Source organism: Macrobrachium nipponense, chromosome 10 (assembly GCF_015104395.2).
Source record: "Macrobrachium nipponense isolate FS-2020 chromosome 10, ASM1510439v2, whole genome shotgun sequence".
Taxonomy (NCBI): Eukaryota; Metazoa; Arthropoda; class Malacostraca; order Decapoda; family Palaemonidae; genus Macrobrachium; species Macrobrachium nipponense.
In genome coordinates this window covers 106,505,629-106,528,849 of record NC_087204.1, presented here as the reverse complement: position 1 = coordinate 106,528,849, position 23,221 = coordinate 106,505,629, and the positions used below count along the sequence as shown (strand labels likewise).

Genomic DNA, 23,221 nt, shown 5'->3' with positions numbered 1-23,221 from the left:
ATCATTGAAAACTTAGAAGAGCATGCCCAGGTGCTCTACAACCTACCTCCACCAAGGTAATCAAACTAATAAAATCATCAACCCCTCATCACATCCCTCATTGTAAGGCTCATCCACATCATCCACTATCATTCTTTTAAAAAAACTTTACTACAACTAAAATTCCTCCCGCAGGGACCAAGGGAAGTAAAGGGTTGGACAACCCCACCTGCACCGCTTCTCCGATTTTCGAAAGCCTTACACTCATTCAAACTTCTTCTATAATATGACATGATGGCCCTCTCTTACTGACACCATCATCCTTCCCCTGTCCACTCCTATCTCTACAACTAAAGATATTTCCAATTTCAAAAAACTAACCATGTACCTAAAGAATCTTTTCAGATCACCTACGGGCCGAACAAGGGAAAGGCCCGTGCCAACAAGAAGTGTTGGCTTAATACAACAACAACAATTTCTTGGTACAGTCTCTTCAACCGACTCATCCGAGGATGACCTGCAAGAAGGTCGAAAGGTCACGTGATACCAACTATATCAGCTATACCAGCACCAATACCAGCCCTTAAACCAAAGACGACCGCGGCCCCGAGCTGAACTACGCCTACGGAATAATACGGGCACTGACGACGACCTCTGCTGGACCTGGACCTGATATCCTGTTCTAATAAAAGATTACCTTCAGCATTTATAATTTTTTGAAAATTTCCAATATGAATATTGTCCAGTTACTCAGAAACATCGCTGAGCCTGAGAAGAGAATTGTAAGGAAAATAGAAAAAACAATATATAAAATCAACTCACTTAATTCTGCCCTTCTTTTTAACAGTATTTGCTTTAAAGAGGGTTTTGTCCTAAAATTATTTATTATTATTATTATTTATTATATTATTATTATTATTTTATTATTAGATTTAGAACATGAACTCCCTATTTAATATGGAGCGATATTATTTATTATTATTATTATTATTATATATTTTATTATATTATATTCAGATCGTGCTAGTGTTCCTATGATTATGGGTACAATTTCCACTGGCGATATTCCATATCCTTCTATTTCTATTTTCAGGTCTTTGATACGTATACCATTTTTTTTAAATTTTTTTCCCCTTTTTTCCACCCTTCTTTCTCTTCAACCCTAGTGTCCCATGGTATTGCAACATCAATGAGTGATACTTTTCTCTTGATTTTGTTAATCAACGTCACGTCTGGTCTATTTGCGCGTATCACTCTATCTGTTCTGATACCATAGCCTTCAGGTTGGTGCTCGTACCACTTATTACTGCTGGTGTTTCTTGCACAGGCTCCAGTGGAGGGCTTTTGCTACTGAATCATGTCTCTTTTTGTACTGGTTCTGTGCAAGTTCCGGACATTTGCTTACTATGTGGTTTATGGTTTCATTTTTCGTATTGCACTTCCTACATATGGGAGAGATGTTATATTCATCCACTGTTCTTTGAACATATCTGGTTCTTAGGGCCTGATCTTGTGCCGCTGTTATCCTTCCTTCAGTTTCCTTTTTGAGCTCTCCCCTCAGTAGCCATTGCCACGTGTCATTGCTGGCTAGTTCTTTAGTCTGTCTCATGTATTGTCTGTGCATTGGTTTGTTGTGCCATTCCTCTGTTCTTCTTGTCATTCTCCTGTCTCTGTATATTTCTGGGTCTTCACTGGTTTTCAGATATTGCCCCAGTGTTCTGTTCTCGATGTTGACGCAGTCCTCTATGCTTAGTAGTTCCCTCCTTCCTTCCTTTCGTGTTATGTATAGTCTGTCCGTATTTGCTCTTGGGTGTAGTGCTTTGTGTATTGTCATATGTTTCCTGGTTTTCTGATCTGTGCTGCGAAGTTCTGCCTTCATCCATTCCACTATTCCTGCGCTGTATCTGATTACTGGCACTGCCCATGTGTTTATGGCTTTTATCATTTTTCCGGCGTTGAGTTTTGACTTGAGTACCGCCTTGAGTCTCTGCATAGTATATTCTTTCCTGATCGTGTCCTTCATCTCTTGGTGTTTTATATCCCCTCTTTCCATTATTCCCAGGTATTTGTATCCCGTCTCATTTGTGTGTTTGATGTTGTTCCCATCTGGTAGCTTTACCCCTTCAGTCCTTGTTACTTTGCCCTTTTTTATGTTGATTAAGGCACATTTTTCTATTCCAAACTCCATCCTGATGTCCCCAGATTCAATCCTTACAGTCTGGATTAGGGTATCTATTTCCTTGATGCTCTTACCATACAGCTTGATGTCATCCATGAACATCAGATGGTTAATTTTGTTGCCTCTTTTCTTGAGTTGGTACCCAGCATCCATCTTCTGCAGTACTTTTGTCATGGGAATCATGGCTACTACGAAGAGTACTGGGGACAGTGAGTCGCCTAGGAAGATCCCTCTCTTGATATTAACCTCTGCTAGTCTTATTCCAGAGCTTGTAAGTATTGTATTCCAGTTGCGCATTGTATTTTTGAGGAAGCTGATGGTGTTTCCTCTTCCCCATATATTTTCAGACATTCTATTAGCCATGTGTATGGCATCATGTCGAAGGCTTTCTTATAGTCTATCCATGCCATGCTTAGGTTGGATTTCCTTCTCTTACTGTTCTTTATTACCATTTTGTCTTATCAGGAGCTGGTCTTTTGTGCCCCTACACTTCCTTCTGCAGCCCTTTCTGTTGGTGGGGGATGGTGGTTTGTACCTCATGGTAGTTGTATAGCCTTTCACTGATGATACCTGTTAGTAACTTCACATTATTGGTAGGCAGGTGATAGGCCTGTAGTTACTGGCTATATTTCCCTTACTCTTGACTTTTTGTACTAAGGATGTTCTTCCTGTGGTCATCCATTTGGGAGCATGGTGATTTGAATTCCTATTCATATGGAACAAGCCCACCACAGGGGCCACTGACTAGAAATTCAAGGTTCAGAAGAATATTGTATTATTATTATTATTATTATTATTATTATTATTATTATATTATTATTATATCATTATCAGAAGGTGAACTCTTATTCATATGAAACAAGACCACCACAGGGCCCACTGACTAGAAATTCAAGGTTCAGAATATTGTATTATATTATTATTATTATTATTATTATTATTATTATTATTATTATTATTATTATTATTATTATTATTATTATTATTATTCAGAAGTTTGAACTCCTATTCATATGGAACAAGCCCACCACAGGGGCCAACTGACTAGAAATTCAAGGTTCAGAATAAATTATGGAGTTCATTCGAAAGGAGGTATTGAGAAACACTTTTATTATTGTTGTTATTATTATTATTATTATTATTATTATTATTATTATTATTATTATTATTATTATTATTATTATATTATGAATTAGACAACCCTTTCTTAGACACGTCCTTTTAAATAGCTCACTTTCATCATTAGAGTTAATTATTATCGCGTCTTCTCAGTTTTCGTTATGATTCTTTAATCTTAAACCTGTCTTCTTCTTTCCAACTGTTAACCCTGCGATTATTGGCCAATGTTCGTATTCTCTATCAGGATATTATCATTTGCCAATTGCTGCCCAATATTGACTTGGAAGAGAAGAGAATTCCAAGGGAAATGGAGAGGACTCAATGTAAAACTTACTCAAGTGATGAAGCCATCCTATTTATCAGGACTAAATTATTATTATTATTCTTATTATTAATAGTCTGACTAATGCTTGGTTGCTAGGTGGAAACGAGGAATGTGGGGAAATGTCCAAGTAAGTGTTTGAAGAGTGACATACGCTGTGTTTAAGAATGTAATTTCTTGGACAAAAATATGTCTATAGTTGACCAGAAAGTGTCGTATTCTTAATTTTCGGATTTTGCGATTCACGCAAGTGCCTTTGGTATTCGACGTAGCCTGCATTGAATAGTTACGTGATTTTCGTTTGCTCTTGGAGTAAACCTACAATCTACTTTGTTGTTGCTGTCGTTATTGGGGGGGGGGGGGGGGGGGGGGGCTTGTTATTTAGCGGTAGGGAAGGTCTATGGCAGAGCCTAAAAAGGTCAGAAAAAGGTGTTTTGCGTTGAGTCAAAGATACGGGAATTTTAGGATATGATATTTATGATTTATTTATTAACATGAAAATGTGAAAAATAAATTATGTGTATGTCGAACACTACAGAACGATTATTTCTAATAAGATATAGGAGATTTATTTTAATTTTCGTTGGTGTAACACCTTATTTGACAGTAGATTTTAGCACGCGCCCCGAGTAAGCTGGGGCGTCGGATCACTCCTCGTTTGATAAATGATTGACAATACGCAGTTGGAAAATGTTTTAGTAAGTTGGGAACTGAATGATTTAGTTAAACTCGAATCTGCTCACTATCGCCAAGGAGGGTTCTATGTTTGCCTTGGTGTCTGTTTGTCAGTCTCTCCGTCTGTGAAAGGGGTCACTAAAAGAAACACTTAAGGATGGTTTCGCGAATCAAACAATACTAGGAGGCAGATAAAACCAATCATTGAATGACCAATTCCTCCAGAAAGTTAACTTTCCTCCTGAAAACCAGGTTAAATCTTCACCATTATTCAACAACTGTCACAACTCTTGCGTTTAATTTGTACAGACATCTTATTTTATAGAGGACTTAATTTCATTTGTGATGACCGATAATAACTATACTTTATATCAATTCTTACCACCAGTTCGTCGTAAGAGGCAGCTGGCGGTTCCGCAACGGTAACGTCTGTAAAAGAAAATAAAAATAAGATTTAAAAGATAACGAGTGACATTTTCGTAATTTTTTTTTCCCGTACGTCAGTGTTGAAGTAACAGACCATCAGTTCTTGTGGTATACGCTTGCAAGCATTGTCGTACTAGTTCTCCCTTTCATTGCACCACGTATGTTTTGCCGCGTCAGTTTGTGCGTGCATGTGTGTGTATCTGTGTGTGTAATTGTTTTAAAATATCTTGAGAACCTATTTACAAGTTGTTGCTGGCGAACTAGTCGCCCATTATTTGTGATCTTTATTACCATAAGTAGATCTCAATGGACCTTCCGTGTTTGTCGTCGGTGCATTAAAGAAAACGTGTCACAAACTATGTGAAAGAAAACTTAATTGGCTTCGATTATTTGGGTAACTATGTTAATGGCGTGTCTTGTTCACTTATGCGAGAGCTGCTCGTCATTATTATCATCATATTTGACATAAGGGGCAGAAAATCGTTGTAAAGCATTTCATTATCTTTACTCACACTCAGTATTAACGACAGTGTTATATGTGAGTTTAGGAAGGTAAAGAGCAAGTTAATAGGGTAAGATAAGAATAAATACAACGAAGTTTGATTAGTAAGTCTTACTAGTGTAAGGACAACGCTTTTTCCCTATTTTCATTGTAACCAATCATCAAGTCGCGTTGTTCTTACTTCCATCCGATAGAGCGTTCCGCGGCCTTTCCGCCGATGTATAACACATGCAACTTCCATTATTTGTACGCTTTATTATATCTAAATGAATGTCCTGTAAGAAAACACAAATTTAAACACCGCCTCTCAGAGTCATTTCTGTTTGCGGTGCGAGACTGCACTAACATATCCGTCCGCACCTGTCTATGTCAACTCACTTGTCTGTAAATAAATTATGGGGAAAATTCCCCACTGAAGAATTCACCCCTGAACCACTAAGGTGCTTTAGGTGTCAAAGATTTGGACACCATCAACGTGAATGCGGCTACAAACACATTTGTGGGATTTGTAGTGGCACAAAAACCCAACACAAGAGTGCTTTGATCGTTATAAAAAAAAGGAAAGAGAGGACGACAGCAAAATGCCCAAATTGTAAGGGCAGCATCACGCCTGTCATAAAGGCTGTCCGGAAAGACTTAAGGAGGATTTGGTGAATGAAAGGCCAGAACCCCCAGACCACCACCAGAACGTTGCAGCAGCAACACAAACCTCCCCCACAACACACATCATACCCTCAACACCTACCACACAAAACCCACTACACAACAACAACACCCACAACAAACATCACATCCCTCGCGACCAACGGAATACAACCCACCTCCACTACAGCAACAACAACCACAGCAACACAGATACCAAGACCCCAGACATAGGCAGCAGAAACCCCCCACCAATCAGAGACGCAATCCACCTACACAACACCACAACAAGACCAACAACGGAACACATTCCACCACAGAGACCCAGACAGACACAAAACCAAGACACAAACAACACCACACCTGCCTCAGACCCCATGTCTTCTACTCCACATCAACTCGGAAAACACCCCTACTTCCCACCCACCCCACCCAATCACATGAACACACCCCCCCCCCACCCCCAACTCCACCCGTGACGGTAGTACCAGTGCCGAAGTCAGCACAAACACCGTAGAGCAGTCACCAGAGAAAACCACCTACCGCCTCAGTAAAGACGACTTTAGGAGGGAAATAGAGAAAATGTGAGGGCAATTTTTCAACAATTGTTTCCAAACTAAACCTAACAGCTGACCTCAGGAAAACGATTGTAGCACTGACACCTTATTAAGATGGAAGGAAACAATCAACACCAAACACGCCCGCCCCCCCAGAACACTGAAGACATTTCATCATACACCAGTCTAAAAATATTACAATGGAACATAAAACAGTGCCAACACAAAATATGCCATACTACAATCAAGAGTACTCTCAGAAAGACACGACGTCATCCTGCTGCAGGAAACACTAATTAGGGAAAACAACAACTTCACATTCAAAGGATATACAGTTTATAAAACTCCACATACAGATTCAAATAGAGGGCTGATCACCCTAATAAAAACAACAATTCCCTCGGAAAAAATAAGAAACACATAAACTGTGGTGATGGGATTGAGACACTAAGTGTCCTCATAAGACTAGCGAACACGTCACTCACCATACAACAATATCTACAAAGGGCAATGAAAAAATCTTTGAAGGAGAGAACCTCTTCAGTGCAGCCTCAGAGACACTTCCTTTGCAGGAGACTTCAATGACACCACCCATGCTTACAGTCGAGACAGCACACAAATGCAACAGGCAGACACATACACATCCTGATGGAAGAATTTCCGGACGTTGCACTAATAAATGACACAAATGAAGCAACACACCTACGAGGTGGCAGGCTAGAACCTAAGCTTCATAACTGGAAAACCTGAAAAGAAGACTGCACATGGAGAGTGCACCCAACTCTAAACCAGTGACCATTTTGCAACTGAAACAAAACTAAAGATAATGAAAACCCCCCATTCCCCCACCACCGCCCCCTCCGGCAGGATGGAGACCGGACCTAGCAAACTGGCCACATTTCAAAACCACATGAACACATGGGCAACACAGTACATTCAAATCCAGCCCTAAACATATGCACGCTCCAACAGACTTTGTAGAGAGCCTGCACAAACGCAGCAAACATTTCCATGCCAAAGAAAGCCTTTAGAACAAAATGTCAAACCCCACACAAGGACAGTGGTACTACAACTCTAGAATCAAAGAAATGAAACTCAAGAGTAAAAAACCAAAAGAAATAAGGAAAATATTCGGAAGGAAACACCGACGCGTTGCACACGATCCTAAGAGAAGTCGTAAACCACGCAGCCCAAAATGCTAAGGAGGATTAAGCAGGAAACCTGGCTAAAATGGTGCTCAGAAACCACTCGAATGACGCCCATTGCAAAGATGTTCAAGTGGTTCAACAAGGTATCAGGAAAGACCAGGCCAAACAGACACACCATCCCAACCCTCATAGCTGAAGCAAACAGACTAGCACAACACTTTGCAAGACAGAACAAATCAATTCACCTACCCAACCCCCAGTCACAGAAAGGAAAGACAAGTGGCACTCAATCCTGGAAGATGGAGAATCATCAATACAGCCTGCAGCAATTCTGATGACACGGACACACCATTCACAATGAAAGAACTTGACAAAGCCCTCCAAAAGGGAACAGACACAGCACCAGGAGCAGACATGATTACATATAGCATGTTCAAAAAACATGGGAAAAACGCAGCAAAGACAGTGCATCTCCACATAATAAACAGAACGTACACAGAGCAGATCTGACCACACAATGGAACCAAAACAAAACACAACCAATTTCAAAACCAAAGGAGCCCAACGCCTACAGACCCATTCTCTCATCAGCTTCACAGAAAGACGGCAGAGAGAATGGTGTTAAACAGACTGCTGTGGAAAACCAGGGCCCTTACACCACCGCTTATATGCCTACAAAGAGGGATAGGCACAAAGGATGTCTTAGCAGATGTGATGGCCACAATAAATAACAAGAAAGCAATCGTAGTATTTCTCGACCTAGGAAAAGACTACGAAACTTGCAAGTGCAGCTGCTATCCTGGCAGCCTTAGCCAACAAGACGGTTAAAGGCAACCTTCTAGCAGGACCAAAAGATACATGCAAAACCAGACAAGCCAGAGTTACCTTTCAAGGAGCAACCTCCGAATTCCTCGTCTGGAAAATGGAACACCTCAAGGAGAATACTCAGCCCCTCCTCTTCAATATCCTAATGGAGAAATTAGCGACAGCAACTTCCCAAATGGAGTTGAAATTTTTCATATATGCAAGATGATGTGTGCTTGGTCAGCACAGACAAGGCATAGAGCCCACCAACACATGCAAAATCGCGATAACACAGATTGAAAACAAATGCACAGTCCCTAGGACTAAAAAATCAACACGCAAAAACCAAAGGCAAATGGCAATCAAAATACATACAGACAAATGGAAACCCCAATACAATCATGGGAGAACCCATCGAATGGGTAGACAACTTCATGTACCTAGGGAGTCAACATCAACATACAGCTCTCACCACACAAAGAAATAGAAACACTTAAAACAAAAGATCAAATGCAGACAAACGCCATGAAAAGAATCACTCGCTAAGGCAGGGAGCCGTATACCATGCCCTCAGAATTTTCTCATAGACAATAAGATCAACAGTAGAGATGCCGCACCAGTCCTCAATAATCACAAGCATGAACAAAAAGTTTTGAGGTAATCCAACAAAAACAATTGGCCTTAAGACTCATTACAGGAGCACCAATGTGGACAACCTATGCATATGAGACATGAAACAAAACTACAATCTCTGACTCATAGGATAGATCAGAGAAAAACACATCATCCTGCTAAAAAACCTTAAAAACATGACAGAGACTGTCCACTCAAAAAGGAGTTCAGAAATGCATTAATCTCCATGAGAGCTAGACCTCCCAAAACATATGCTGGAGACCTTCTAGATACACTGAGAAGAAGTAGGCATGCAAAATCATGCTGCAGCCAATCAGGGAAGACACCCCCTTCAGTGAATACACAGATTCAGCACCCTGGGAACCAGAAACCCTTTTAACACAAAACTACACATTCTTCCAGCAAGCAAGGAAGCATGAACACCCAACAGTTTAAAGCAAGCAGCACATGAAGCATACAGTTGACAACTGCCACAAACATATATTTTACAGCTGGATCAGTAGACCTCAGCGTCCCAAAGCAGCAGCAGCAGGGGGTCTACGCAACAACACTCAAAGGAAGCTGGAGGGCTCTCCGACAAGCCTCCCCACATACAGGGGGACAGAGCTGATAGCTATCGCCAAAGCACTAGAAGACTCCAACACAGACTGGGCAACACTACAATACACACCGACTCGAAAGGAGCAATACAAGCCATCACAAAAGGCAAAGCAAAGGAAAATATCAAACTCTAACGAGCATATGGGCAACTGGCAAAACTCCATCAAAGCAGAAACAGACAAAATAAACTCTCAACTGGATCCCGAGCCATGTTGGAATACAAGGAAATGAGGAAGCTGATCCTGGCAAAAAGCGGGCTACAACATAAACAATGTCAACATCAAAAATAAACTCTCACTAACCCAACTAAAAAGCATAGCAGCAGCATACTGCAAAAAAAAAACAAACAGGAGGAAAGCAAAAAATCAGGAGAGCCATCTTCGGAGGCTCCAAGACTTGCAAAAGGGTATGCAGACACCACACAACTTCACCACCAGCATACCGAAGAACATGACACGGAGCACTAGCGGTATAATACACCGTCTAAGGTTCGGATACCAATGCACATGGCAAAAAAATAGAAAACAACCTAAACCATGTAAATACTGCGAAACAAAAATACAGAAGAACCACTGGAACACTATATATTACACTGCCCCAGAAACACAACAACTAAGACAAAGTCATGAAGGGAGATCAACAATCAGTCACTCAAATAACAAAGACATCCTAAACAACACCCAACAGCTTACAGGCTTCTATGCTCCTACCACCACCAAGGTAGGTGCAAAACACTCCTAAATAGCAGAATCTTGGGGACATCAGTCAAGACCCCTCACACCCCCTGCCATCCCTATCCCACTCAAAACAAACCACAAAACACAGAATAACAAACAAAAAATCCACCCAGTGCATGACTGACAAAGACAGCCAACATCAAACTACATCACCCAACATCCAAAAGCAAAAGCCCCGACTCTGCCATCCTTCATCACTACCTACCTCATGCACAGCATTCCTTCAGCCTCGTGCATCAAACAACACACACTACTTCCCACTCAGAATTGGAAGGAATAAGAAAAATGTTTTTGTGGACCTCACAAGCTAACTGACTAGCAATCTTTTTTCTCAGATCATACCTTTCCTTCTTTTCATCTGGTTTGGCCTCTCTGACTTGCCAACACTCACGACTATTGCACTTTTCCTACTACTGAAGGGCACCTTAGGGGTTTAAAAAGGTGGACAACCTTACCCATCAAAAGTTTCTTTCAATATCACACTCATCAACTCACGCATTATCACCAAATAAAGAACCATATCCTACCATTACCACCTTCTCACCATCCTGAGTTTACGGGCCTGCTCTGTGAGCAAGAGCCCGTGCTGACACAAGGTCAGCTAAATCCAAAAAACAACAAAAACAAACAAACAAATAATTATCAGTACCCAGATACCTGTCTTAATCTCTGGTCTTCACTAGTGTCCTTGGAAAAAGATGATCAGAGTTTTTATATGACTGGTTTATGAGTTTTGTGAAAATGGTTTGTATAATGCATAAATATTCGAATTTATTAAGAATATGACACCACACACACACACACACCCATATATATATATATATATATATATTATATATATATATATATATATACATTATATATATATATATATATACATATATATATATATATATATATATTGGGGTGTGTGTGTGTGTCATATTCAATTAATAAATTCGAATATTTATGCATTATACAACATTTTCACAAACTCATAAACCAGTCATATAAAAACTCTTATCTTTTCCATGACACTAGTAAGACTTACTAACCAAACTTCGTTGTATTTAGTCGTATCTTACCCTATTAACTTGCTCTTTACCTTCCTAAACTCACATATAACACTGTGGTTAATAATATATTGTATATATATATATATATATATATAGAGATATATATATATATATATATATATATCTATATATATATATATATATATATATATATATATATATATATTGAAAATGAAGTCATGGGAACGTGTTTCACAGAAATGAATTTCTGACTCACATTGGGACTGAGCCCAAGCCTTTCAAGTGAGAGGCCAGGGCGTTAGCAATTTATCCATAACCCAACCCCTTCATCTTCACTTATCTGAATGCACTAGGGAAATCCCGTAATTAGCAGCTTGGCAGAAACCAGTTTCCTAAGACTTAGGAGTTTATGAAATCCCCTGTAGGAATTGTGATGTCATACTGGGGTTTCATAGGAAAATCTCTCTCAGAAAGAATAACTCAACATAAATGATCAGTTAGATATGGACAACATAGTTCGGCAATTTTCCATCATATAAATAACACGAACCATACCATGGATCGGAACTCATCCCGAATTCTATACAAGACAAGCTGTCGATGCAAATGTCAGATGGTAGAATCTGCATTGATAAAACAACAAGATAATAAGATCAACCTTTCCAATGGCCGAACCTGAACTCCTGACCAATAGACAATATTCCTTAAGGCAACGATTGAAGAGGATTAAGACAATTAACAGAACCAACGTCAGCATAGCGTGTGACCTCGGGGCATCACCAAGGGCATATCTCCCACCAATATATTTCGCCTATGTAACTCCTTCTGTCATTCACTACTCGATAAAGGTGGAAGTTAGTCTGCCTAAATGTAGTCCTTAGCCTTAAACCAGAGTGTTTTCATTGGCGTTTTATACTTGAGACGTATCCTGTGTTTACAGAAGAAATTTATATATATATCTATATATATATATATATATATATATATACCTATACATATAAATTAAAAATAAATATATATAATATAGATATATATATATATATATTATATATATATATATAAGCAGACAAGTAAATGAGTTGTTCCAGAGTAGCTGTTGCTAGAATAATCAGCTTTTGATGTTCACAGGTGTTTTGTGTTTTGCCAGTTCCCCTGGTTAACCGAACCAGTAAGTTGTGTTTGCACATTGTTCAGACAAAAGCTTTCAAGTGTCGACAATGAGATGGGGGGTGGGGGCTTAGTGGCGCCAGTGCACCTCACATGGTGCCTGTATGCATTACTAAAGGTTCTTTTCAGTGCCCCTTCGGTCCTTAGCTGCTGCAACCCCTTTCGTTCCTTTTACTGTACGTCCATTCATAGTATCTTTCCTCCACCTTGCTCTCCACCCTCTCATAATCATTATTTCATAGTGCAACTGCGAGATTTTTCTCGGGTTACACCTTCCCCTTCCAGCACTGAATGACCTCATAGGTCCCAGCGCTTGGCCTTTGACCTAAACTCTGTATTCCTACGTTCCATCCCCGCTACATAACGTAGCTTGTAGGAACGGGACTATAGTAGATTCACATCGGCCGCAACTGATGTCTAGGCCAGTCCCTTACGACGCTCCTCATTGGCTGTTGATAAGCCAATCACAGGGCTGGAAACTCTCAGTCTCTCTGGAAAGTTCACATGAGCAGGATGTATTTTCCACCTCTCCTGAGGGGTACTTTTCAAAGACTTATTCCTCAGGAGAGATGGAACATACATCTTGCCCATGTGAACTCTATAGAGAGACTGAGAGTTTCCAGCCCTGCGACTGGCTTATCAACAGCCAATGAGGAGCGTCGTAAGGGACTGGCCTAGACATCAAATGCACGGTTGATGTGAATCTACTATATTAGACTGTATGTTTTTGATCAAATGGTTTAAAAAAATGATTCGCTGTTTATATGGTGTAGTCTGTAAAGTCGACGCTGAGGAAGTTATTTCAAAGAAAGCCTCAAACAGGAAATATAATCCAAAGTTTTAGCCTTTGAATTAACTTTTGCCAAGAACGGACAAGAAACTATCCGAAAAAAAAAGAAATAAAAGTTTGTGACCTATAAAGATTGTGATTTTAAGTGATATCCTAAGTTATTCCAAATATAAACTCAAGCAAGATATAGAATCCAAAATTTCAGGCTTTTGGATTAACTGCCGCCAAGAACGAAAAGGGAATGTCTGCAAATAAATAAATAAATAAATAAAGGTGTTTATTGAAATACCTAAAAATGTTTTATATTTATTCGAGTCAGGAATACCTGGAAAAAAAAACTATAATAACATGAAGCAATAGAAAAAAAAAAAAAAAAAAACTCTGCTCACAGTCTGTGAGACGATGATAAAAAAAAACTGTAATAAAATTAAGCAATAGATAAAAAAAAACTGCCCACAGTCTGAGAGACGATGATAAAAAAATATAAAAGAAAAACTACTAAGATTAATCAGTAAAAAAAACCTCTGCTCCCTGGCTGTAAGACGATGATAAAAAACAGATAAAAAATACTTCTAATAAAATTAAGCAATAAAAAGAACCTCTGCTCCCTGGCTGTGAGACGATGATAAAAGGATACGATAAAAAGTACCTGTAATAACATCAAGCAATGGAAAAGCTTTGTTCCGGGGGAAAATGGCGTTTTATGGAGAATTTTAACATTTGGGTTTCCTCATGAGAGTAGATGTATAGATGTAACCTCTTATGAGATTATAGGGGGGGGGAACGGGGGGGGGGGGCGGGCGGGGGAAGCTTATCTTATCAAATTTCTAAGGAAATCTGATGGAATTTTTTTTTTATTTGTTTTACTTCCATTTCCTTGTCATATTGATACTTAAGATAATTCTATCGAAGTGTTTCGTTTCAAGTATATATATATATATATATATATATATATATATATATATATTATATATATATATATATATATGGATATATATAATATATATATATATATATATATATATATATATCTATAGATATATATATATATACACACACACACACACACAGATACATAGTTCTCGATATCCTCACGCTTTGTTCTTAGGCTTTATAGAGACACGCATATAAATAAACATTGTGAAGAAACCGGGAACCTAACAAGAATTTATATTCATGTGCGCATGTAATTATCTTGTGTATTCATTTCAGTGTCCCATGAAAGCACAATAATTTGGAGGACAAAACCACGAATTTTGACTGGCAATTTTTCATCCTGATCACTGGTGAATGAGGACTTTTGGTGAAGCAACCTCACCTTGGACTCTGCAGGTGTCGAAGCGAATAGACATCGTTGGATAATTGCGGTGATTATGTATGTTATTGGTCTCGTCAGCTCTCACCTGTGTCGAGTCTAGAGTGTGTCTGTGTTTGTGCGTATGCATGTATACATATGCATTAAAACTGTTTTTGCTGATGGGTTCTTCCCTCTTTCTAAAGTCTATAAAACTGTTCAGAAGACAATCCATACAACACACCCTTCTATTAGACCGACTTTGACAGCAAACCATCACTCTCCTGTTCTTATACGAGCTTCACTTTCGTCACAAAGACTCGTGATTCTTCTCCCAAAAGTCACCTTTTTTTGCTACGTCACACACCCTCACCACATCACATGAGTTCTCTCATCAATTATGTAAAAAAAAAAAAAAAAAAAAAAAAAAAAAAAAAAAAAAAAAAAAAAAAATCTATTTCTGACTGACTTCTTGTTCTAAACTCACAATGCTCCTCCCCAGAGAGTCCTCTGCTAGCTATCGTATTTTCTCAGTCAAACTCCTACTTAGGAAACTTAGTAAGGATGATGCTTCCTCCCTGTACTTATTTTTTTTTAATGAGTTCGACAGAAAGTGTGCCTTCAAGTACGTGCGGTGCTATAAGCCTAGACACATGATAAAGAGATAACATATGTTATAGTGAGTCACGTTAAGAATAAAAGAAACAATTGAAATCTGCTCCGAAGTTTCTTCGGCATAATCAAGTTTTCTGTGCATCTTATAATCATGGCCACCTGAAACAGATCTGTTTGGGTGTTCTCGGTATAAGCCGCTGTATAAGCCGTGGCCCATTAAATTTTAACCACGGCCCACCCGGTGGTAGCATATTTCCCAAGTCTGGAAGAGTTTAGGGATGGGGAAAATTAGGACCAATCGAAGCGCGTGGAGCTGATCCATGACGTCACAAGCCACGCCTTTTAGCTCCTTTCCTCAGTCCTATATCCCATTAATGCAGCCAAGTCACGATGCGAAAGAAATACTTTCTTCTCAATTTCAGCTTACGGCTTGTATGACATATACATTTTAGTCAGATATATCTAAACATAATGCAAACACTAAGTTTAAATACAAGATATTTCTTCAAATGAGATACACCCCGTGAAATTATATTATGCGTTTATTTGCTTCTCCCTCTAGGTAAATAATATTTTCACATGTCGAATTCTAAAATTATATACTTGAAAATGCATTTTTTAAAGCCAATTATAAAGAGTTGCGATAACTCATTGGAGATGAAAGCAAACAATTAAAAGATTGGTAAAAAATGTAGGGGAAAATAGAGAGGGAGTAGGCTTACACTTCGGATTTCTATTGACATATGCTATTTCGTAGTAATGCACATTACTGTGCATTGTATAAAAGCAATATTCTTGTCATAACTAGGCCATGAACAGAAATCAGACTGATATAGTCCGTACAATTTACAGGGGCACAGTTTCAGCTTCATTCATTATTTTTAATTATTTCCAAGCTATTGTGCCCTTAGGAAACCTATGGTATTGTTGTTTGGTGATAAGTTAGCCTAATGTAACCAAATATAGTTCCGTGACAAACTCATCCTGTCAGTAGCTAATCTGAATACGGTTGTTTTTTTAAGGTGTACGTGATAAGCTGTAGTAAAAAAATTGCCTTTTTGAGGGTGGATCCGTTTCATAAAACAACCTTCCAGATGTCCTTACCTGATGGTCCTTGTCATTCATTGTGTGCAAATGTATAAAAAGTTTTTTATTGAAAATTTTTGCCTTTTGATTTTTTACTTTTCATACATGGGTACAAACAAAATAAAAAGTGTAATAAAAAATTTCAGTATTGGATATTTTTAGCAAGCCCTTACGGATTTTTGCTTAAAATTCATTGTGTACAAAGAAAACACTGATGATTTAATTATTTAATATTCTTAGCAAACCTTTTTCGTACTTGTCATTCATTGTGTGCAAAGAATCAAAATGAGTATTTCATTAGTATGTAATACGTTTAGCAATTATAGGAGTACAGAATACAACCTATTTACAGAGTTACAGTAGACTTTTTACTAACCTGAACTAGAGCAGAATTGATGCATAAATTTATTAGAACTGCGATATGCTTTAAAGTAAATATGGATGACACTTTTTTTGTCAAACTCTCTTTCAACAGAAAAAAAATTTTATGCAAATTATTAAAGCACGTAACAATTAAAGCTAGGATAACGGTAGTATATGAGTATACGACTATTTTCATCCAAGCTCACACTCAATGGTCAAAATGTATGCCTTAAATTAAATGCATAAATATTTTTCTTTTTTTTTGCATAGGATTTTTGGCTTATGCTAAGCACTGGGGCAACTAAGGCCATTCAGCGCTGAAACAGAAAAATTTGGAAAGGGTTGACAGTAAAAAGGAAAAATTTGAAAGGTGTTTACAGAAACACTTTTAGGAAGGGAAAACCTCGACGTTGCACTAGAAAAACACTTTGTTAAAACAGGAGGGAGGGGGACAATAAGATTGGAAGAAAGAAAATATGAATGGAGGCAACAGTAGAATAAATGAAAGCAGTTGCAGCTAGGCACCGCAGGGACGCGGCAAAGAACCTTAAGTAATGCCTGCATTGCACCGAATGAGGTGTACTGTCGGCACTATCCCCCTACGCCCTACGGGGTACATAAATTTGTCATCAAAACTGTATCCTCCACATTTCTTTCAAGCATAAGGCAATTATTATTCTAGTTCTGTACATAATACCCTTTTTTATAGTCTGAAACAACAGGCAGTAACGCCTGAAAAACGTTCCATGTTCCATGCTTTTAAAACGGTCACTTTCAAAGTCTAAGATTCTTGATGGGAGTAGAAGTGCTGCGAGTTCTTGGCCTCCTGTCTGTAGTCTGTAGTGCTAATTACAGGTCATATACCATCATTTTTACCATGCCATTAATTTTACCTTCCTGTATATTTTTTATTCATTCCATGTGTTATCGCAACTCTTTCTGAATGGCTTTAAACACGCATGTTCAAGTATATAATTGAGCCACTTGCGATGAAAATATTACTCATGCAGTAAATATCACTTTGTGAGCAGGAATTAAGAGGGACTGAGCAATATTACTAAGAGGGAGAAGCCAATAACGCATAATATATCTCACGGCGTATCTCATGTGAAGAATATATTGTTTGTTGAATTAGCGTTGCATTATGTTTTGATGTATCTCACTAAAATGTATAGGTCATATACAAGCCGTAAATTGTGAAATGGGGAAGATTTTCTTCGGACTGTGACTGGCAGTAATGTCTATGAGACCGAGTGTAGCTAAAAGGCGTGGTTTGTGACGTCATGGATCACCTCTACGCGCTTTGATTGGTACTAATTTTCCCCATCTCTAAACTCTTCCAGACTTGGAAAATATGCGGCCCGGTGTTGGCCTGGCTTATATCGTTGCCAGACGCACGAGTATGGCTAACTCTAAATAAAATAGAAACTACTGAGACTAGAGGGCTGCAATTTGCTATGTTCGATGACTGGAGGGTGGATGATGATCAACATACCAATTTGTAGCTCTCTAGCCCCAGTTTCAAGATCTGGGGACGGACAGAAAAAAGGTGTGCGGACGGACAGACAAAGCCAGCACGATGGTTTTCATTTCAGAAAACTAACAGGAGTGACATACGTGAATTTCAAGCCATAAATGTGAAAAAAATAAATACTTGTAATAAAAGATGACGATGATGATTAATTAATGTACATTTTCACATGGCGTCACAACAACTTAGGTCATCGACGCTGGGAAAGAAAAGATTGTAGCGTCAATAGTATATAGAGTGGATTGTAAGTGCTGTATTACCTTGTGTCTTCACGTAGGGCCGGGCATTGTTCCTGTAGCCATAGTAGCCGTAAGAGATGGCGAAGATAGCAGCTGCAGTTGCGAAGCCACCGAGGAATCTGGTCGTCTTGGGCGAGAGTCTCAACATCCTCGACGAGATGGAACGATTTACCTGCGAAAAGAAAGCGGGGAATTGGCCGTTGGATGCAAGTGAGTGAAATGTCGTGTGAAAAAAAAAGGAGAACTTCCAAAGGATGGAACACAAACTGAACAACGAGTGCTTTGCTTATTGCTATATGTATTCAGAGGAAGGGGGAAGTGTCTTTGAAAAAGAGTGATTGATTTATGGAAACAAGAATGGCCGTCAAAACGTCTGTGGTCTGATTGCAGGTGTTGCGAAAGTCATGGCCTTCATATTCAGGTCGAAAGAGAGAGAGAGAGAGAGAGAGAGAGAGGTGGTGGGGGAAGGGGTTGGGAGGAGGAACAGGAGGACTGATCTAATAGGTTATTAGTCTACGAACACCTTGGTAAGTTAATTTCTTTTTAAAACAGCTCATCAATTCAAGAAGGACCAGATTTATGAGACGTCTTGGCAGAAATCACTCTCATAATATTTACTTACCGAACATTTCTTTTCTAATTTGCCAGTCACGGGGAAAGCACTCGTATGATTTCTGACCTACTATTAGTTGGAAGAAGAAGAAGAAGAAAACGAAGAAGAAGAAGAAGAAGAAAACCTGAATTAAACGAAGTCGAGTTTGTGAAACTTATCTTTCTTTTCCGATCTGATCACGTTTGACTTAAACGGTGCTGGATGAGATTCAGATATTGTTATGAAACCTTTTAAAACAGAATGTATAGGTTGCAGCAATCTCTCTCTCTCTCTCTCTCTCTCTCTCTCTCTCTCTCCAGTTATTATAAGGAACCCTCCATCAGTATTTAAAGAATGTTTTGAATTGAAATGTAGTCTGTTGCAAAATATCTCTCTCTCTCTCTCTCTCTCTCTCTCTCAAGGTACTAAATTTAACCGGGGACAGTCATTGTAACCTTGCAAGTGTGTAAGTGACCGGCGTTAATTTATTCATTCATTTCATGGACTTGTGATGTCTTCCGATTCATAATTCAAGGAAAACTGTTCATATATATATATATATATATATATATATATATATATATATATATATATATATATATATAGATATATATATATATATATATATATATATATATATATATATATATATTTGTTACTAGAATATTTTAAGTCCGTAAGGTACGAAGTATCTTGTAGGAAATACTCTGTGGTGGCTTCGATACACACGTCCACACGTTTAGAAGCTTACACAGTGTGAATAGTGTGTAGTAAGCTTCGATCCGCAATACCTTACGAAAATTAGCTTACAAAGTGTGCGTACTCCGTGTAAGCTTATACTCTCCTCGCATTTTAATACATTTGTTAATCTATTTATTCATTTATTTCATCTCTTTTTGTACTTCTTCCTTATGAGTACCTTAATATTCTATGGAAGCTTGAATTTCATGACAGCGACCCCTATTGGGGGGACTTGTTCCATATGAATAGGGTTCATCTTCTGATTAATAATAATAATAATAATATAATAATAATAATAATAATAATAATAATAATAATAATAATAATAATAATAATAATAATAATAATAATAATAGGCTAGTCTGCGGAAAATAGTTGTGAGCTCCTAGGTACCTCATTGTCAGTTCTAATGAGAGCGATTCCTGAACTGGCAGTTCTCTCTCTAAAATGTTCTACAAATCATGTGTGCGCGCGCGCGCGTTTAAATCACACTGGTGCTACACTTGTGAATCGCTAACAGTTGTGAATATTGGGGATTTGGTTTAGCTGGTTTGGCGCCTAAATACTTCCTATAAATCATAATGCTTACGCTCTCTCTCTCTCTCTCTCTCTCTCTCTCTCTAATGCCTGGTTTTTCACTTGTGCTGGTGTGATACTTTGGAAAGATACGTAATTTAGAACAACGTTGTATGTTTAAAATAACACACTGATTATATACACACACACACATACATATATATATATATATATATATATATATATATATATATATATATATATATATATTAATTATAAATCAGTCGGTGCAAGGTGAACGACAATCCTTTATCCCCTTTTATTGTCGCGGCGTTACCAGACAGAAGTCCCATTATCAAGCCAAAGAAAGATAAAACAAAAGTTAAAATCACAAACTCGGAATACAAATTAAAAGTTTAAAAAGTTTACAAATATGAAACAACAAGTACAAGAGTAGGGAGGAGTCAATACCATAAGGTGCTGAAAGCATAGACAGAGTGACAATTCGGGCCGGGTCAGCTTCGACTTGAACTTACGAGAGATACAGAGGTGTTGAGGAAGACTGGGTGTTTAACTGCGAAACAAGTTGTTTAATGAAGAGTGAATCTAAAATAGTTAAATGCTGTTCGTTAGGGGATTGTCCTATAATTTTAAAATCTTTGTTATTCATGTCATGTTTACATTTGTTTGTATTTTCGCGTATACATGAAAACTCAGGATTAGTTAATTGGACAACTGTTCTATAACTAACGATTTTTAATTTGTATTCCGAGTTTGTGATTTTAACTTTTGTTTTATCTTTCTTTAGCTTGATAATGGGACTTTTGTCTTGTAACGTCGCGACAATAAAAGTACATATAATGGGAATAAAGGAATGCCCTTCACCTTGCACCGACTGATGTCTAATGGTTGATAGACCCGCCTTCAATTTTCACGATTATTTATATATATATATATATATATATATATATATTATATATTATATATATACGTATATATATATATATATATATATATATATATATATATACACATATATGCACTGTTATAAGCCACGAAGGAACGTGGCTTATACCTTTATTTATGCATTTATCACATTCCAAACTTTCGTGATTCAGTTATATATATATATATATATATATATATATATATATATATATATATATATATATATAATATACCTTTATTTATGCAGTTTATCACATTCCAAACTTTCGTGATTCAGTTATATATATTATATATATATATATATATATATATATATATATCATACACATACATATATATATATATATATATATACATATATATATAATTGTAATAGCCACAATTCCCTCTTAACTTCTTGAATTCTGTGCTCTTAATTGGGTACGCTTGTCACTACAAAGCGTGAAGATCCAAGTTCAAGAGCAAAGATTTCAAGAAGTTAAGAGGGCATTGCAGGTATTACAGTTACATCTGGTAAAAAATTGACCAGTAGATCCTGCATATACATATGTGTGTGTGTGCGCGCGCGCTTGCAGTATCTTTATGTGTGCTGCCGCACTTGCATGCATTTCTGTATCCCTAAGTATTGACACAAGTTCCAAGACCTTATAAAGGAGAACGCCTCTCACCGTTCAGTGCGTACGAAGTCCAGCTATGACAGCTGCAAATCCGCCGATGTAGTCTGAGGGCGACAACGGAATTCCGTCCGTCTTGAACTGCGTTGCAACGCTTGACTGACAGAATGAGTGAGAATGGCTCAGTGAGTCGCCGTTTATCCAGGACGCGGAGGCAAGTGTTGGTGTGGAGTGCCAGAACCCACCAGGTGGAACAAAAAAGAGAGGAGTGCCAGAACCCACCAGGTGGAACAAAAAAGAGAGGAGTGCCACGTCCTCTTTGACGCCGTTAGTCGAATTAACAGTGGAACTCTCGTGAGCTTTGTTCGTCGAATGATGCAGCGCTGTGATTGAGAATTCAAAGTCTTTCACGTTTCGAATTTTATGGAATAATATTTCTTTAAAAAAAGTACACACACGCGCACACAGCCAGACACCTGAACCTTCATCACAGAGAAAATACGATTGATTACTCTAAGGGCAACAGTGATACTTTAAACACTTATTAATCGTGCAAGAAGTCAGACTAAGATCATTAAGACAGGTGTGAGGTAATCTTATATGAGATTTAAGTGATAAAAGGGCATCACCCCAAAACAACTTTAAAAGTTTAAGTATTTCAACTATTTCCCTGTTCTAACTCACGTCAGTAAAATTGAAGGAAAACAACACAATTACCACCCTATGTTTCTACTTAGTTTAATTCTATCACTGATTGTCAATAAATGAAACACTATTATAAAAATTTTAGATACCAAAAAATTTATTTTCAAATTCATTATTTATAAGACAGATCCACAATCACAGGGAAATTTACTATTACTTGAAAACAACACAAAGTTTAATTAAATCTTAAATTAATTATTAAACAAAATTCATTCAAATTAGAATTAAGACTGTTAAGCAACAATTAAAATTTGAAAAGAACTCGAAGTAAATGCAAATCAACTCACAAGTGTTGAATTTAATCAAGTATGCAATGTTAAATCACTAAAAAACACCTAAGTTAATAAAACCAATTGTGAATGCAAAAATATATACTAACCAAAAAAATGTGAAAAAGTATAACAAATGTAACAACACTAAGAAAATAGTAAACACACAGAATATATATATAAAAACATTCCAAAAGAATTAAAAACAGAACACACTCAAAATTTAAATGTGAAAAAAATGAAATAATTGATTCCCTAAACTAAATTATTTTTAAGTGCACTTAAAACTTGTAATAATACCATACCTTTTCACATTATCTTCAATCGAACACACGTTTTAACCAGGTGCTGTCTCACAAATAACCGCTATGGGAAGATGGGCCAGCTTGTGTACTTCTACAGGACCGCAAGT

At 37.7% G+C, this 23,221-nt stretch overlaps 1 protein-coding gene across 2 annotated transcripts in view; it reads right to left on the bottom strand.

Annotated features, from left to right (window-relative positions):
* LOC135223878 (protein Star-like) overlaps window positions 1-22,097 on the bottom strand; it is a 40,840-nt gene extending 18,743 nt beyond the window's left edge. Inside the window, exons 1-3 of one of the 2 annotated variants that reach the window (XM_064262786.1) lie at window positions 21,890-22,097; window positions 18,446-18,596; window positions 4,657-4,703 (exon numbers count right to left, since the gene is read on the bottom strand). In XM_064262786.1, the coding sequence (XP_064118856.1) occupies window positions 4,657-4,703; window positions 18,446-18,572 (174 nt within the window). In that variant the 5' untranslated portion in view covers window positions 18,573-18,596; window positions 21,890-22,097. The remainder of the gene's footprint in view (window positions 1-4,656; window positions 4,704-18,445; window positions 18,597-21,889) is intronic. The other variant, XM_064262785.1, reaches the window with a different exon arrangement.
* Window positions 22,098-23,221: the final 1,124 nt, after the last annotated feature.